This window comes from Callospermophilus lateralis, chromosome 2 (assembly GCF_048772815.1).
Source record: "Callospermophilus lateralis isolate mCalLat2 chromosome 2, mCalLat2.hap1, whole genome shotgun sequence".
NCBI classification, from domain to species: domain Eukaryota; kingdom Metazoa; phylum Chordata; class Mammalia; order Rodentia; family Sciuridae; genus Callospermophilus; species Callospermophilus lateralis.
In genome coordinates, this window is record NC_135306.1 from 195,622,305 (window position 1) to 195,640,388 (window position 18,084).

Genomic DNA, 18,084 nt, shown 5'->3' on the forward strand with positions numbered 1-18,084 from the left:
TACTCTAAGAAAGGGAGGCTTCTGACCCTGTCAGCAGCCCTTGTTCAGTGGTGTTCAGTTCCACCAGCTCAGGGACAGGTGGAGGTGAGAAAGAAGGCCTTAGATTAGAGTTTACTCTAACTCTGTCTGAGAAAAGTGGTTTAACTTTGTTGAATGTGTGTGGTCCTGGGGATTAAACTCAGGGATATTCTACCACTGAGCTACATCCCCCGGTATTTGTATGTTTTATTTTGAAATGGAGTTTCACTAAGTTGCTCAGGCTGGCCTTGAACTTGCAATCCTTCTGCCTCAGCCTCCTAAATAACTGAGATTATAGGTATGTGTCACTTTGCCTGGTTAGAAACTGATTTAATTTGGTAAAGAAGAGAATCAGGCCAAAATTTGTTTTAAAATACAATAATGGTCTTCATGAACACCAATTATTGTACGTTATTTAAAAATGTAAAAATATATGTTTGGATAGCTCCACTGAAAATATATCAATATATAAAAGGGAAGGCAATCAGAGCGTTATTAGCAATACAGAGGCATGTAGCCAAGAAAAGTCTAAGATCACACAATCCTGTAATCCATTCCATAAGTAAGTCATTAAATGACATTGAATTTTAAAATTTTAAATTTTAATTACTTGAGCACTACTGAAGTTGGAGACAACACATTAAAGTAATGTCCATGAAATTCTGATTGAGAGCTAACAGGGATATATTTAAAGTATTTGGCCCTGTGAAATCCATATCATTTATCTGGCCTCATTGTCAACACTATTCCAGGCCACACCAGCCCATGAATATGAGTGCAACTACTTTGGAAGCTGATATAGTGGGTCATCGTTTCTATTTTCTAAATATTTTTTCAATAGTGGGGAGGGTCTGCATATGATTGGAATCATAATTCATAGAGATAGAAAAGTCAGTTGAAAGAGACTTTAGAAATAATCTAGATTAATTTCCTCTTTTTCAGAGAGGGGGCCAGAGTTCCAGAAAGGAAGATTCATTGTCAAGCACCACAGTGATTTAGAGGGGCATTGAAAATCCTCTTCACAGTGGTCTTTTAGAGAGAGGCAGGTAGTTTCTAGGAAGATTAAAACATTGCTGTGCCTGATTTGAATACTTGATTTGTTTGCCTGATTTGTATGCCTGATTTTTTTACCAAGTTTTTGGACATTATTTCTGCTCAATTCTATTCAATATACTTACACAGTCAATATACCAAAAAGTACCATCAGACAATTTTTCGATTTAAGAATTTTAGTAGCAAAAACAAAGGAAGGCATCAAATGATAGAAGATTTACTGGAATATTAAACCACTACATACAGTCATTGGTAATATTTTATTAGTGAATGTTATTTTTCACAAGTCATTGATACTTATATGAGAAGGATGTGATTTGAAGGTATTAAGAGAAGAGAATAGGAATTTCAATAAGTAGGCTGTGATTCTCAAATCTTTATTGCTGTGTTGACATTTTTGTACAATACCATCATAAAAGAGGTATTATGGGACATAACTACAAGCTGATTTTTAAAATTTTTGACCTTTAGGATCGCCTAAGAAATCTCTAAACAATTTGTTATTCTTTCTCAAAAATTCAGAGAGAGAAACAAGGATAGAATTAATAAAATCAATAAATTCTAGTTTTGAACTTCAGTTATAGAACTTTGAATATTTTTTATTGTTCAGATTCACTAGATCCAATAATAGATCTAATACATACTTTAAATAAGTATTTAGATGCTGCAGTACAGTGCCGTCATATTGGAGGAAGATGGGTTAATTAAATGACTTGTAATAGCATCAATATTAGCAGCAATCTGTTAATGTCCCCTGGTTCTTGTAGGTTTAATGTATTTCAAAGTTTTCAGTCATATGCTGCTTATAAATATCAATTCTAAACAAAATGGATTAAATAAAATATGATACAGATGGAAACATTTAAATCCTTTTATCAATAACTTGTATTCTAGAAGGGGGGTTGTAGTTCAGTGGTAGAGTGCTTACCTACAGCGTGAGGTACTGGGTTCGTTTCTCAGCACCACATATAAATAAATAAAATTAAGGTCCATTGACAACTAAAAAATATATTAAAAAAAACAAACAAACTTGTATTCTTCATTCTTCATCGGTTTACTCCTTTATGATACAATCTAACGTATTACACAGAGGGACTTCTTTGAATTTTTTTTTTTTTTTTTTTGTGCTTGGGATTGAACCCAGGGCCTTGTGCATGCAAGGCAAGCAGTCTGTCAACTGAGCTATATCTCCAGCCCTTCAAGAATATTTTAAACCAGAAACATTTTAAAGCATCATCTAGAAAACCTAAGACATTCATTAGCTTTTAGCTTCTGTAGTTGTAACAGATATAAGAAGATTGTAATAAATAATTCATACATGGTACTTCAAGGCCATATCTATACTTTCTCAGCAAGCTCAAAAACAAACAAACAAACAAACAAACAAACAAAAAAAACCCTCAAGTTGGCAAAGATGAAGTAGACAAGTATCATGGACATGCACAGATGAATGCAATCTTCTTCCAACGTATTTTCTATTCATATTTTTACAGATTTATTACATCAGTAGTCTCAACTGTTTTATGTAATTCATTAAAATTATAAAATTTATATGTTCAAGGCACAAACCCTAGAAAATTTCTATTGTTTTATTGACATATAAAAGCACTGAAAGTGTCTTGTGTTTCTTTTTCTTTTTTTAATTATTATTATTATTAGTTGTTCAAAACATTACAAAGCTCTTGACATATCATATTTCATACATTTGATTCAAGCGGATTATGAACTTCCATTTTTACCCCGTATACAGATTGCAGAATCACACCGGTTTCACATCCACTTTTTTACATACTGCCATACTAGTGTATGTTGTATTTCAATTTTATTGTTTCTTTCCCTAATTCTTGTCACAAACCCAATGCAGTTGTATTAGATGGCAGGGAGGGATCACTTAGTTCTTGCTCAAAGGACCCTCACAATCTCATTTGGGAAGCAAACTTTTCATAGATACCTTTAGGAGAGAGTCATTTGTGATCTACCAAGAAAAGGGGCATTTGAACCATTCATTTCTAAAAACAAGACTTACCCTGTCAAGCATTCTCTAATTGCCACATTATCTTCCTGGCATCCTTTTCTTTTTTCCAATTTGCATTTCTTTGCAATTCACATTTAGCATCTCTGTCCAAGGCAGTCTCTCTCCTGGATTTAGATATTTTGTTCTGGGTTCATTTCCCCAGTCTTTTGGTTTCATGAAAGTTTTGATGCTTATTATGAATTGAGTATTAACTAATGGCCAATCCTTCCACTAGTTTATAAGATGCTTTGCTCTAAAAATACCTAGATATTCCATGAAAACAAAACATTAAAATGCACAAACGCACGTATTGAAAATTTGATGGATTTTAATATGATTAAAATAATGTGTAAATGAAAGAGCTAATAAAACCTTTCAAACTTAGATCAGGAATTTATACCACAGGGAGATAACAACATAAATAAATTCAGGACATATAATGGAACATGATGGGTTAGGGAATAAAACACTTTTGTATCATTCATTACTCCAAATTTGAAAATTCTTGTTTTTCATGAACAATGACATACAATTTTAAGATAACAAAGATCATTATACAAGTGAAAAAGGTGGAAGTTCATCATAAATATTTAGAACTACATTCTATTTTTAAGCTTTTGCAGGGCCTCTTTCACATCCTTGTTGCGTAGGCTATAAATCAGAGGATTCAACATGGGAATGACAAGGATGTAAAACAGTGATGTCATTTTGTCTTGATCTAGAGAGTAGGAAGAACTTGGCCGAAAATATATAAAGAATACAGCTCCCTGGAAAATTGCAACAGCAGTAAAGTGGGAGGCACAGGTGGAGAAAGCTTTGAGCCTCCCCTCAGCAGAGTGGATTTTTAAGACAGATGAGATGATGTAGCCATAAGAGACAAGGACTCCAGAAATGGTACTCAGTTCAATGAATCCAAAAATGGTGAATACTACCAGCTCATTGAGCTGTGTGTCAGAACAGGAAAGGAGGAAAAGTGGTGGTAAATCACAGAAGAAATGATTAATCTCATTAGACCCACAGAAACATAAGTGGAATGCCAATGTTGTATGTATCAAGGCATCTGCCAGGCCTATGAAGTAAACCCCAGCCATAAGCAAGTAACAAACCCTGCCAGACATGTTAACTGTATAGAGCAAGGGGTTGCTAATGGCCTTGTACCTATCAAAGGCCATCACTGCCAGAAGTACACACTCAGAATCTGCAAAAGTACAGAAGATCAAGAACTGCAGAGCACATCCAAGGAAAGACATTGATCTGTTCTTGGCGAATATGTCGACAAGCATCTTGGGTCCAACTGCTGTGGAATAGCAGAGGTCACAGAAAGAGAGGTGGCTGAGGAAAAAGTACATTGGAGTGTGAAGCTGCGGATCCACTCTAATTAAAAAGATCATTCCGAGATTTCCCAGAAGGCTAATGAGGTAAATCAGTAGAAATATGCTAAAAAGGGTCACTTTGAGGTCAGCATTACTAGTAATTCCCAAGAAAATGAACTCATTCAAGGACGAACAATTTTCCACGTTCATTTTTCTTTTTTCTTGTCTAAATTTAAAGAAATGATTTAAAAAATTAAAGACACATATTTAATCCTTTTATACAACCAGAAAATATCTGTAAGGCCAAACACAAATATATATATCTTGTTTGGAAGATATATCCTCCAAACAAGATCAAGATCAATGTGTTAATCCTTAAACAGACGTTATGTGCTTTGACAATAATTAAAAATAAAATCTTGAAGTGTAGCTGAGAATAAATGATTGCCATCAAGATGCCTTTTATGAGGGATCTGATTTTTACTTTATCTGGGTATTGCCCGTCAGGAGCTGCCACATAGCAGCTGAGCGCCCCCTAGCTTTGAGTGATGGAAATGTGGAGACTGCTATAGGAAGCAGGTGGATCTCCATCATTGCTCAGCCAGGAGTGAAGCAATGGGAGTGGGCTGCCTTCTTGTTCTTTTGTAATAGAACCCCTTACCTTTTATGGATAGTAGGTTCTATGGAACAGCAATCCTCAATAAATAAGATGTTTTCAGGAATGCTCTCTCTTTTTGTCTGCCTCTCTTGCTTCCCTTGTGGGAGCTGGAGCTGAGGAGCCCTCGATGAACTCCAAGAAAGGGGTATTTTCTCTGTGTCTGATTATTTAACGCCAATCCTATTCATCAGGAGTAACCCAGACTGATTTAGTCCCGTGTGGTGGCACTTACCCTCCTTTTCTTTAGGAAATATATTTTTATAGGCTGAAATCTGAGTAAATCTTCAAAATGTCCTAGAGTAAACCCAACTCTTAGATGAGAGCAACTTATAGAACTCATTTTATGTTCTTAAAACCATTCATGTAGACAGAAAAAAAAATTGCAATGTTACAATCCTCAAAATTCATGATTGGTTTTAAAAACCACTGCTGGTTCTAACAACAATGGTCATATCACGAACCTCTAAACAGGAAAATCATTATTCTACTCACCTTGGGCTGTGTGGTCTTTATTATCTAATTAGATATGAAAAAAATATTTTTTAGAAATGTTTTTATGATTTTACCACAATGCTCATGGACTACTAACAGGGGTATTCTGGAGACAAAGGATGAGTCTCCTGATCATTCAAAGAGAAATGCTAAAATAGATGTGGAACCACCATGATTTTATGAATACAACTGCATTATATCATATTTAAGTAAAATTTATATTACAAATAAAAACAGGGTGAGAAACGATAATAAAGATATTAACAGACTTATTTTCATTAAGTATGTATGTATTTATGCATACATAATTTTCTATGTGTGTATGATTCTCAACTGAAATAGAAATAGAAAGTAGGTTTCAATATATGTGGATTTTTTTTTTTAAACCAAGTAACTGTTGTATTCAGTTCACATGAACTTGAATTTTCACACATTGGATTTGTTTGTGTCATTTATATTATCTTTTAATAAAACAACAACAAAAATACTAAAACCCTTAAATTTATGTATATCCCCACATAATAACAAAATTAGTAAAAGCTTGGTTTTTGAATCCATATTTAAAAAGAAACAAGTAAATGTTACTTTGTTAATACTATTCAATACTATTTCAATCTTCTAGTTCTCAGAATACATTATTTTTTATTATTAAAATTCAGAATTCCTGCAACTACATAAGAAAGCATAAACTGATTCATTTACAAAACTCTAATTTGTTTCAAAGAGTTTTCTTTTCTCTTTTTTTAACCTTATTGTTTTAAATTTGTAAACTCAGGAGCTTACCTAAAATGAGCTGTTCTTTAGTAACTGAGCACTGAGCAGGTAGCATTGTATTATAACAGGCTGCACTTGGGACTTAAACTCTCTGAGGTTATTTCCCTGAGGTTTTGGAATTATGCAAACAGGATTAATTGCATTTCTGGTTCTGTGCTGTCCCCTATGGATGCATGAACATGTTTAGCAAATGTTTATTTGAAAGCTTGAACATACTCACCAAATGATCTATATCAGAATATAAATAGAAAATTAATTTTATGTTACAAAATATTTTTTCATATTTCATATAGTTCCTACTAAAATGATTTGTAAAGTTATTTGCTTACCACATATTTACTGTTAACCATTTTAGCTTGTTTATAATGCAGTGTAATGAAGAAATGGAAGCACACTGGTTTGGGGGATTTTTTTAATACCAGTTGTATGCATGTGTGTAATGAAGATTCATTTAAAAAGTAACATATTTATGCTATAAACCCTAATCTGTATCATTCTTGAACAGATGAGGCAGAATCTAACTGACTCCCTGTAAGTCATTTCAAGATCCATTCTATTGTTCAGTTTTCTTTCCCTTTTTCAGAATTTCCAACTTTCTAATTGAGAATTATTACATTTCAATTGAGTCTTTATTGACAATTAATTCACACATTGCAATATTAATATTTTTAAAGCAAAAATTTTCTTGACTTTTATTGTATTGGGAGATTGTGTATACTTTACACTCTGCTTGCAGAACAGTTTTCACCCCTCGGTAAGAAACTCATACCCATTAGTACCAATCCACTAATGCTTCATGGCAGTGCTGAGCAAACATAAATCAACTCTCTGATTCTATATGTTCATCTGTTCTGGACAATGACATTTTGTGGATATAATGTTATTTTTTACTATTATTATTATTATTATTATTATTAATCAATTAAAAGACAATCAGGGTTTTTTTCTACTTTTGTCCATTATAAACAATGATGTTATAGACATTCATGAAAGGTCATTTTTGTCACCAAGTATTGCCATATTTCCTACCTTATGTCATCCTTCCACTTTTCACTGACCTTAAAATTAATTCACATTCTCTACATTGAGCACTGTCATTTTGAATTAAGTTTAATTCAAGAATTTCTCTACTACATTTAAGATTTTATATTTTTTTCATATTTCCTATATTCCTACTAAAATGATTTGTAAAGTTATTTGCTTACCACTTATTTACTGTTAACCATTTTACCTTGTTTATAATGCAGTGTAATGAATAAATAGAAGCACATTGGTTTGGGGGAATTTTTTTTATACCAGTTGTATGCATGTGTGTAATGATGATTCATTTAACAAGTAACATGAATGATTTGTATAAAAATGAGAGTTCTGAATTTATTCCAAGAATAATTTTACTTATTACTATTTGTACTTGTTCTTCACAAAATTGAGAATTACTAAAATTTTGACTTTCATATTCTGTAAAAATCCTGCAAGAAAGATTGTGGTAAAATTCTCCATATCACTTGAATCTTAGTCTGCCACCCTGGTATCTGGTTTTATTAGGCTTCTTTGAATGGACCTGAGAGCTAACACTGCATCCACAATGTCCACACGGCAATGACAGTCATTGTCCTATGTGTGTCTGCTGTTCAAGTGCTGCTTTACTTGGTGGCTTTGCCAGAGATAGCCACAGAAAAGTTAGGAAAAGAGATCAGATCCAAACTCAATGATTTGTGAAAGGTCAAGAACTAATAATAAATTTGGAATGAGTAATTTCAGAATTATACAATGGGTTGATGATTATTTAGGCAGATTAAAGATGACTACACTTTTGGACACAAATGTTTTAGAAACACAGTACTTATTTATACTTCTTTCGACATTTTGCTGTCATTTAACTATTTGATCAACATAAAATGGCACAAAGACATGCCCAGTGACTCTGGAAGCTGAGACAGAAGGATCCCAAGTTTAAGGAGAGCCTTAGCAACTTAGTGAAATCCTAAACAACTTAGTGAGATCCTGCCCTGTCCCCCCTAAAAAAAATTTTTAAAGAGCTAGGGATGTAGCACAGTGGTAAAGTGCCCCTGGTTCAATGTCCTAAACCAAAAAAGGAAAAAAAATGGCACAAAAAATACCATGTCATGGTAGTTGTAGTCTTTAACATATTATTATCACCTGAAAATCAGGAACTGCTGACTATTAAAGAAGTTTAACATCCAGGGTGAACAATGTAAGCTGTTTTGACAACATGGGAAGGAAAACAGATTGTACTGACCCTGTTTTTCTAGTCATGTGAAGGTGACATGGCTAGGAAAAGACAATTTGCAACCTAGCCTAACTATCAGCTGCAGACCACAGTAAGACCACAGTCCACACAAAGAACAACAACAACAAAAAAAAAAAAATAGCCCAATCATTGTCAGTTAAATGTATGTATTCCAGGATAGTGTTTGTATAGAAAAAGATAATTAGAACAGTCTACAGAGAATATACTGTGAGAGAAATTTTCATGAGAAAGGATTTTTAAATAACATGTGAGCATATATGGGATAATATAGTTATATTGTATATAAATATATATAGTATATATAATTTATATTTATATAGCATATATTCTTTCTATATATGTATATGATCTCCACAAGCAGAAGAAGAAAATATTTGTAAACTGAGATTTGACAGAAGATACAACCAATTTTAAAAAAGAAAACAAGTCAATAAAAAATGAGTAAAGCTTTTGTGTTAGTCAATGTTTTATAGCTATGTCCAAAATATCTCATAGAATAATTTCAAGTAGGTAAAATTTATTTTGGAGTCATAGTTTGAGAGTTTCAGTCCATAGCCAGCTGTCTCCATTGTTCTGACATTGAGGGGAATTAGAACATCATGGTGAAATCACATGGCAGAGGTAAGCTGTTCTCCTCATGAAACCAGGAAGAAAAGAGTGTAAGATAAGGGCCAGGGACAGGATGTAGTCTAAACACATACCCAAGAGACTAACTTCCTACAGCCAAATCCCTCCTGAATTGTGCGTATGCATCTAAAATATTATAATCAATCTGGAATTCCACTAGACAATTTCTCTTTAAGAAAGAGAGCTGAAAGTTGAACACACACTTATCTTATGTTCCAATTCTAAAAGCTGGTAATTTCTTTTAAGAAATTTGAATTATATGTGTATACAATGGTTTATAAATTAATATTTATAACAATTGAGTTGGTTATAGCAGACTAGTAACAACTCAAATCTATTAATGTGTGAGTTGTTACACCAATTGTGATGCACTCATACACTGGAATCATACCTATAAACAGAAGGAATATTCTATAGAAACATGCAACCACATGCATGAAGCTCAAAATAATTATGGTGAGTGGAAGAAAGTACACATGAGATTTAATATAGTACAGTTCTATTTGTACAAATGTGTATTAAATGAAAACTAACTTGTATTAACAAAGTTCCTATCACTGGTTACATGAGGTGGGATGAAAAAGAAAAATTAAAAAGTGTCACAAGGATATTTTGGGGTGTGACTAATGTACACATTATTTGCTTGGGGCTATTGGTTAACCAAGCAATATGGAAGAAAGAGAGCTGAAAGTTCAAAAAGGTCATTAGTGAATACCTTCATGTTCACCAAATTATAGTATGTTATTGTCTACATGGAATATATAGAAAACAAGGAAGCCTTTGCTAAACTCAACTCCTTGACTGATCATCTGTTATCTTTGAATTCTGTAACCACCATTCAATTTCTCTCTTGCCTATTCATTCATCATAAATAATCAGTGTATAAAATTCTGCAAAACCAAGCAAGCAACCCAGTGGAACAGGATTCTGACTATGTGTCAAAAGAAAACCATGAAAGATGAACAGATTCAAAAATGAAGTTGAGGTGATGGATGTGTCAACTTACCCCTTTATTCACTTTACTATCTATATGCGTCATACTGTATACCTTAAAATTATTCAATAACCTAGCAGTATGGCATTTGACTTTTATTATACTAGCTGCTTTGGAGGTTGAGGCAGGAAGATTGCCATAGTCCAGCTTGGCAAAATAACCAAGAGGTGACAAGCAACTTAAAGGTTGAAGTGGGAACTACTTTATTGCGAGTGATCTCAGCAGGAATTGAGAACTCAAAGTAGCAGGCACCCAAGGTAGCAGGAGCCACTTCTCTGCGGGACAGCAGAGGTACATATACCCAACTAGTTACACACAGCTTAACTTAATTAACATCATCTAGATACAGCAGTCAGTCATTAAGGAATCCTCATCATCTTAATGGCTCGCTGGCATTGCTTCAAAAACCACTCCTCCTGGCAAAGTATCAGGCTCCATCTTGACTTGATTTGCATCCCCAACAGAAGATCACAAGCTTGGGGTCAGCTTTAGTGACTTAATGAGACTTTGTCTCAAAATGAAAAATAAAAAGTAAAAGGATATAGCTCAGGGATTTGATTTGTGGCTCAGTGGAAGAGTGTTTGCCTAGCATGTTTGAGGCACTGGGTTTGATTCTCAGCACTGCATATAAACAAATGAATAAAATCAACGTTTAATATATATATTTAAAAAGGATATATCTCAGTGGTAGAATGTTCCTGGGTTCAGTGCCAATAATAACACACACGCACACACACAAACACACACATACGCACACAGACAACCACAACAAAATTTATTTTTAAAAAACTCTGAAAATGAAATTGCACAATATCAAACATGAGCAACACATTATTGACCAAACTTAACAGTTCACTGATTATCTGAACACAGAGACAACCTGAAAAGATACACACACACACACACACACACACACACACACATTGTACATTGAGAGCAAACATTTTAATTCCAATATAAATCCAAATAACTCATAACCATAAAGAACAGAAGGTGGTGTTCCAATGAAACGTAAGCAGGCGTGAGACTCAGTAGAAATTCACACCTCAGTCCAAATCCAAAAACTGACAATGTCTAATGTTCCAGTTTGAAGATGATCAGCGGGCAGAGTCCTCTTTTACTTGGGGGAGCCCTTAGTTCTATGCCCTACTTCAAGTAACTGGACAAGGTCTCCCACATTAAGAGATGTGCTTTACTCAGATTATCCATCTTTTCTTTTTTCTCTTCTAAGGACTCATAGGATTAGATTGGGCTACCTGTATGATCCATCTATCTCAGGATTTAAAAGCTTAATCACCTGTGCCATGTCCCTTGGCCGTGTGAGGCAACTCGTTTAGGTGTTAAAGAGAGTTGATGTGGACATTTCTGGGAACTTTTGTCCTTCTGCCATATCCCAGTGAAAAAGAAGAACTGACTGTTACAGTTGACATTTGATTGCATCCCTAATGGACATAAATTGTTCAAATGATGAAGCATATGACATTACAATTGTAATATGGCTGTTTAAACTACTTAAGATTCAGACAATAATATTTTGATGTTAATTGATGGCTTTTAGGTATTAATTTCAAAGAATTTCTGACCAGAAGAATAACACATAACTGAAAATCTAAGAACTAAATTTATTGCATTAGTCAAGGTAAATAAGTCTGTTGTGTAAACATGTAGGTTTACTCGAATATATAATTGTTCCTGTGAATGTCCTTTTGTTCAAAAACAGCATTGCATGAGTATCTCAGTGAATTTAAACATGAAATACAGCACAACTAGAGAGTCCTCCAAGAATTATATCCAAATCCAGCTAACACTTCAAATTTTTCTTAACAATCTTTTTGGATCTTTGTTTTCCTAGGTAGATATTTGTACCTTATAATAATCCTGTGTGTTAATAAGAATAGTCTATTGTCACCATTTATTAAGTATAAATGTTATGAAAAAGTAGATAAATGATATTTAACCATTTAACAGTTTTCTCAGAAAATAAAGAATTAAATGCATTTATATGAAATACTGGGACAGCATGCTATCCCTGGCATTGTCTTCCTGCTTACTACATTTCAAAAAGTAAACCACCAACAAATCTTTATCTTCATTATCACAGTCACATCAGCAAGGTCTTCCTTATGCATCACCTGCTAAAATCCTAAAACACATAAAACATTAAATGGTAAGGGACATATATGTGTATGTGTGTATAAATGAAATACAAGAATAAATTTAAAATTATGATAATTATTATACGAATAGTTTCATAAAGGAGAACAATAATTATTTATAAAGAGTAACTAGCAGTGTCTTGTACATGTGTGTATAACCATAGCTAAAGTTACAGTATAAAATAATTGACAGATGAAATAAAATATGAATCATTAAGGAAATTGTTGATTTGTGCATCAGGAGGATGGATACTCCTCCTTCTGTTGATTGATGCTCCATTTCCTCCATAATGCCAACTCAAACATTAAGTGATTTAAATACTTTAGAGTGAGTTGTAAAGATGAAAGTAGAAGTAAACTGCTGCAATTCAACTGGGTGGACTTCATATACTTATGAAATAACACTCAAATTTTCCCTTCAGTTTTATACTCATAGATATTTTGCAAAATATGAATATTTTATATGTAGCATAATAAATGCAAAATGGTTGTTGAAGTATAGTAAGAAAGAAAATCATTAAAAGCAAATTATATGGGACTATGATAGCAAAGGAGGAATATATATGAAAAAAAACATTTGAGAAAGGTAGAACTGTTTTATCATGTCATCTGACAGTAAGATTTTAGGAAGAGACTTACATAAATATAAACTTTTTAAAGCTCTTATACTGCAGGTATTACTTTTAGGTGCATAGGTATTTTGATGTTAACTGATGACAAACACAATTCTGGAAATTGACAGATCTCTGTAGTAGGGCAAAGCAATATGCACCTATCCATTCATTCATTTAATAATTTCTAGGATACACAGTCATTACCAAACAAACTTTGATCAATATGTCCTATGTGTTGTATAAAAAAAATGGCAATAGATACAGGCATGAACATTTAGGCGAATTTTAATTTTTTAGTAAATTTGACCAGAGAAAACACTTTTAATTATTTTAATAAATTTATAGAGAAAATGTGAGGCACATTAATATTTTGCATATGAGAAAGTACTTTGTTTAGGTGGGGTCACAAGGATAGATGAATTTCCCTATGTAGATCTAGGAACAAAGTAAATTCCAGGCTAAAATTTAAATATAACAACAATACCTCCTAAACTAGAAGGCATTAACCTCTCAAATTTATACTGTAAAGATGTGAAGTGTTTCTCTGATAACTGTGACAATATGGTAAAATCACCTCAAGTAAACTTAAAAACACTATGTTTTTAGTAAAAATCTTCTGAATGCAGCAATCACATCCTGGTTCCTGAGGGTGTATATCACAGGATTGAACATGGGAGTCACTATGGTGTAGAACAGAGAGAGCAGTTTGTCAATTCCTGCAGCATGGTTGGATTTGGGCCTGAAGTAGGTAATGGAAGCTGATCCAAAAAATAAAACCACAACCAGTAAGTGGGAAGAGCAAGTGGAGAATGCCTTAGTGCGACCTTGGGCTGTTGGTAACCTCAGAATGGTGGCAATGATCTTGGTGTAGGAGACAAGTATCAACATGAAAGGTACTGCCCCAACCAATATCACTACTACATATACAGACACCTCATGCACTGAGGTGTCCCCACAGGCTAGCTTGAGAATGGGGGGTATGTCACAGAAGAAGTGGTTGATTTGGTTAGAATGACAGAAATGCAGAGTGAATATCTGGCATGTTTGCCCTATCTGGACTGGCATTCCCCCGAGCCAGGAGCCAGCTGCCAGTAGATGGCACTTCTTTGGGTTCATGATTAGAGGATAGTGCAGAGGGTTGCAGATGGCCAGATAGCCGTCATAGGACATCACAGCCAGGAGGAAACTTTCCGCAGTTTCCAGTACAAGGAAGAAGCACAATTGGGTGGCACAGCTCAGTAGGGAGATCCTTCTATCCTTGGTCCAAAGGCTGACCAGAATCCTTGGGAGAGTGACTGAAACATAACAGATTTCCAGCATAGAAAAATGTGCCAGGAAAAAATACATGGGTTTGTGCAGCGCAGGGTCCAGCCTGGTTATTATGGCTATGAGACTGTTCCCAATGAGGATAGCCATGTAAATGATGGAGAACACCCCAGGTAGAAAGCCTTGGAGGTTTGAGAGTTCAGAAAATCCCAGCAGAACAAACTGCACCACTGTGGAGACATTGTCATCTGCTTCTTTCTCTTCATGCTTCATCTGTGGGAAAGATTTAACCAAAGTACAAATCATTTCATTGTGTTAGCTTTTTGTGTTATCATGTATAATCAGTGATGATGAACGTTCTGAATTTCCTGGACCCTGAGGGAACAAAAACTATGACTTCTTGGTGTTTTGAGAGAGAGAGAGAGAGAGAGAATTTTCATATTTATTTTTTAGTTTTCAGCGGACACAACATCTTTGTATGTGGTGCTGAGGATCGAACCTGGGCCGCACGCATGCCAGGTGAGCGCGCTACCGCTTGAGCCACATCCCCAGTCCACTTCCTGGTGTTCTGAGATTACAGTTAAGCAATTTTTTTTTAGAATAGATGAATGTACCCATATGAAAAATTTTAGTATTTTTTTTTCATTGTTATTGATATTACACTTCTTAGTCTACATGAGAATAGATATTAAATTTAATTTTAACATTCACTTGAACACAAAAACTCAATATCTCAATTTTTATTAAATATAGTAATGATTGCATTGTTCAGTGGCCTTGTCTTTTTTTGAGGGGGATCTCAAAAGTATTTTCTACTTTTATCAGTCCCAAATCGATTTTATTCTTCAAATATTTTTGTCTGAGTTTTAAAATTGTTCTCAGAAATGAATAAAGTTAATTTTTATATGTTTTGTTTTATATGTTGAGAATTTCCAAACTCCAGTTCAGCTTTGAATTTCTGTATTTCTTGGTAATTTTATTATTAAAAATAATAGTAAACTCTCTGTTATATATATTATGGAAAATTATTTTTTTATCACATATTTGTAATTACTTAGAATTTTTTTAAGTGGTAATTTATAAATTTTATTCAGATTTTATAATGTTGAGAAAAAGAAATCTAATTGTCCTTTTTGTCAGGGAAAGCTCAATAGGGAGAAGTGTGCACACATTCATCTATGCTCCTGAATCCAAGTCTGACTAGAATGCGCTCTCTTGATTTACACATTTATTGTTTTAAAAAAGCAGCAACACAAACTCATCTCTGAGATGATTTTATATCAGTGCTCACTGTGCTGTACTTTGCTGACTTATTTTGTTCCATTAAGTCTATTTTTTTTTTATGTGTGGGAGTGCATTCATGTGTGGGATTATCCTGGAATGTGATTGTTTGCATTTCCTATGTTCTGTCCCTATCTCTGGTCCTAAATAATGAGTCTCTCACAATTGCCTACACATTTTATGTGCATTGGATTGCATAATTGCTTTAGAAAATTTGATTTGCTTAGCTATTGGACAAATTGCATGGAAGTCACATTGACTGCTTCATTGGACAAGTCCCAAAGGTGTAAGACTGGTTCCCAGACCAAATACAGACCTTCAGCTATGGATTGAGGATGTCTTACATGTATGCTTTGGTTCATGTGCATGTAATAGAGATGGGAGTGAGAGTGAGCAGGGTTTTTTGTAGTTTTGTTTATGTTGTAAAAGTGGCATTTTTTTTCTCATTGTTTTGGGGAAGTGCTAGAAAACCTCCACCTCATGTGTTAAGTCATTTCAAAGCTAAATGAGAATAACTCACTGCAAAGGGGAGGCACATCTCTATTCATATGCAGAGACTGGTTAACTGTGGACAGTAACCAGATTTCAACTTCAAAAATGTATAGACAAATTTGTGAAGGTAGCAATGGAGGGCATGAAATTGGGGTATCCAAAGGATTTTCTGTGACTCAGAGAAAAAAAATTAAATATACATTAAATTTACCATCTTTTATAACATTTCACCAAAATATTAAAGTAAATATTTGAGGCCTATAAATATATAGAATATATGTATATAGTCTTGCTTAATTTAAGTCTCTTAATTAATTAATTGATTAATTTGCTCTGTTGGAGATTGAATCTGGGGCCTTGCACTTGGTAGGCAAGCATTCTATAACTGAGCCACATTTTCAGCCAGCCCAGAACGTGGTTTTTTTTTTTTTTTTTTGGTGGTTAATAGAACTGTGGAGACTAGAAAGTGGACAGATGGGTGAGTTTAATTAATTTGTACTAGTCCTAGTTAATTGTATGCAGTCAATTATATGTAGTTAATAGTTCACCATTGAAAAGAGGGATATTCTAGAAAACAAAATTATTGTAGTTTAAAAAGAAATAAAATTATTTGAAAGTATTCAAAATAAAGGACTCATAGATATTTGAGGAGTTAAGTTTACTTACTGATTGAGTATAACACAGGTGTGTATGTATGAAAAATCCAAATGTACAATTGTGTGCATTAATTACAATTACAAAGAAGGAAACAAAAACAAATAGGTGCATGCAGTAGACAAAATAGATGAAATTGAGTTTGTGAGATAATCAGTAATCAGTCTCTAGTAATGACATTTCAAAGAGAGGATTTCAGTGTGATAATTTTCACAAAGTGTTTCACTATAGTGTTCTGTGTATTAATCACATTTCTTTCACTTATTCATTTCAAATTCAGTCTAGAGAATGATACAGGAGCAATGATCAAAACAAGCAGGAAATAACTTTGATAATGGCAGGATAAAATGCAAACCCATTTAAATAATACCTGTTACCTATCTTGTTTGTTAATAATCGTAACACATAGTAACAACTTCAATGTTAGCATATAAAATGATTATTTTAAAGAAAATGATAATAGTTTTTAAGATCCAGGCTCATTAGTTTAAGAAGCACTTTACATTTTGATCTTCTTGATCATACAATTACTAAAGCCAGAAAAATACAATGCCCTTCCAAGTCAGTGTTTTCCTATAAAAAAAATATTTTTTGTTCAAATATTTCTATATTTAAATGTTAAAAATACAGAAACATAAAATAAATTTGTTTTATACAACAGTATTGATATATTCATTATATTTACACACACACACACACACACACACACACACACACACATATATATATATAATGCTTACCTTTATTTTCTGATTAAAATGTAAGAGCTAAATGAAAAAGAAGGTTATTTCTCATGTCAGGTAATTTATTTCTTTGAAAAAGAGGGTAATTACTTTCTCAGATATAGTCCATTGTCAGAACTACTAATGCTCTTTATGTAGTAAATATTCCCTGCTCTAGGGATCAACTCCTTTCCCAAGGAGACTTCTAACTGAACTGAACTATTCTATTGCCAATCAAGGAATTTGGTACAATAACCCAAAACCTGTTCGGCCATATATTTCTTCATAAGTTCTCAGCCTGTCTTTTATTTGTGTGTGTGTTCGTGTGTGTGTATGTATGTGTGTGTTTGTGTGTGTGTATGTGTGTTTCTCTGTGTGTGTGTGTGTGTGTGTGTGTGTGTGATTATTAAGAAAGCTGGGCCATGAGAACATCTGAACATCAGAGTGCTATGAACACTTTATTTAAGATATAAACTTAGATTTTTTAAAAAGATAGAATTATGCAGTGTCTACCATTGGAAAGTTTTTCTGTCATTAAAAATTGAGATGCGTCTGTTCTCACCCTTATGTCATCTTGAACATGAATCTTTCCTCACCACATCCAGCCTGGTCAGGCAGGTCACATCACACTCCAGGTTACACATGGGGAGACATGGGGTAAAGTTATCAAGAGGATCACTTCCC

At 33.8% G+C, this 18,084-nt stretch overlaps 2 protein-coding genes across 2 annotated transcripts; both read right to left on the minus strand.

The window, feature by feature from the left end:
• Positions 1-3,681: 3,681 nt before the first annotated feature.
• On the minus strand, positions 3,682-4,611 carry LOC143391735 (olfactory receptor 5W2-like). Its single transcript, XM_076844484.2, has one exon. The coding sequence runs from the start codon at positions 4,606-4,608 to the stop codon at positions 3,682-3,684; it is 927 nt and encodes a 308-aa protein (XP_076700599.2). The 5' UTR covers positions 4,609-4,611.
• Positions 4,612-13,579: 8,968 nt separating this feature from the next.
• LOC143391736 (olfactory receptor 10AG1-like) lies at positions 13,580-14,533 on the minus strand. The gene has a single exon (XM_076844485.2). The coding sequence runs from the start codon at positions 14,522-14,524 to the stop codon at positions 13,580-13,582; it is 945 nt and encodes a 314-aa protein (XP_076700600.2). The 5' UTR covers positions 14,525-14,533.
• Positions 14,534-18,084: the final 3,551 nt, after the last annotated feature.

Coding starts and splice junctions, on each gene's coding strand:
- LOC143391735 (XM_076844484.2), bottom strand. CDS start 4,608: ATGAACGTGGAAAATTGTTCGTCCTTGAATGAGTTCATTTTCTTGGGA.
- LOC143391736 (XM_076844485.2), bottom strand. CDS start 14,524: ATGAAGCATGAAGAGAAAGAAGCAGATGACAATGTCTCCACAGTGGTG.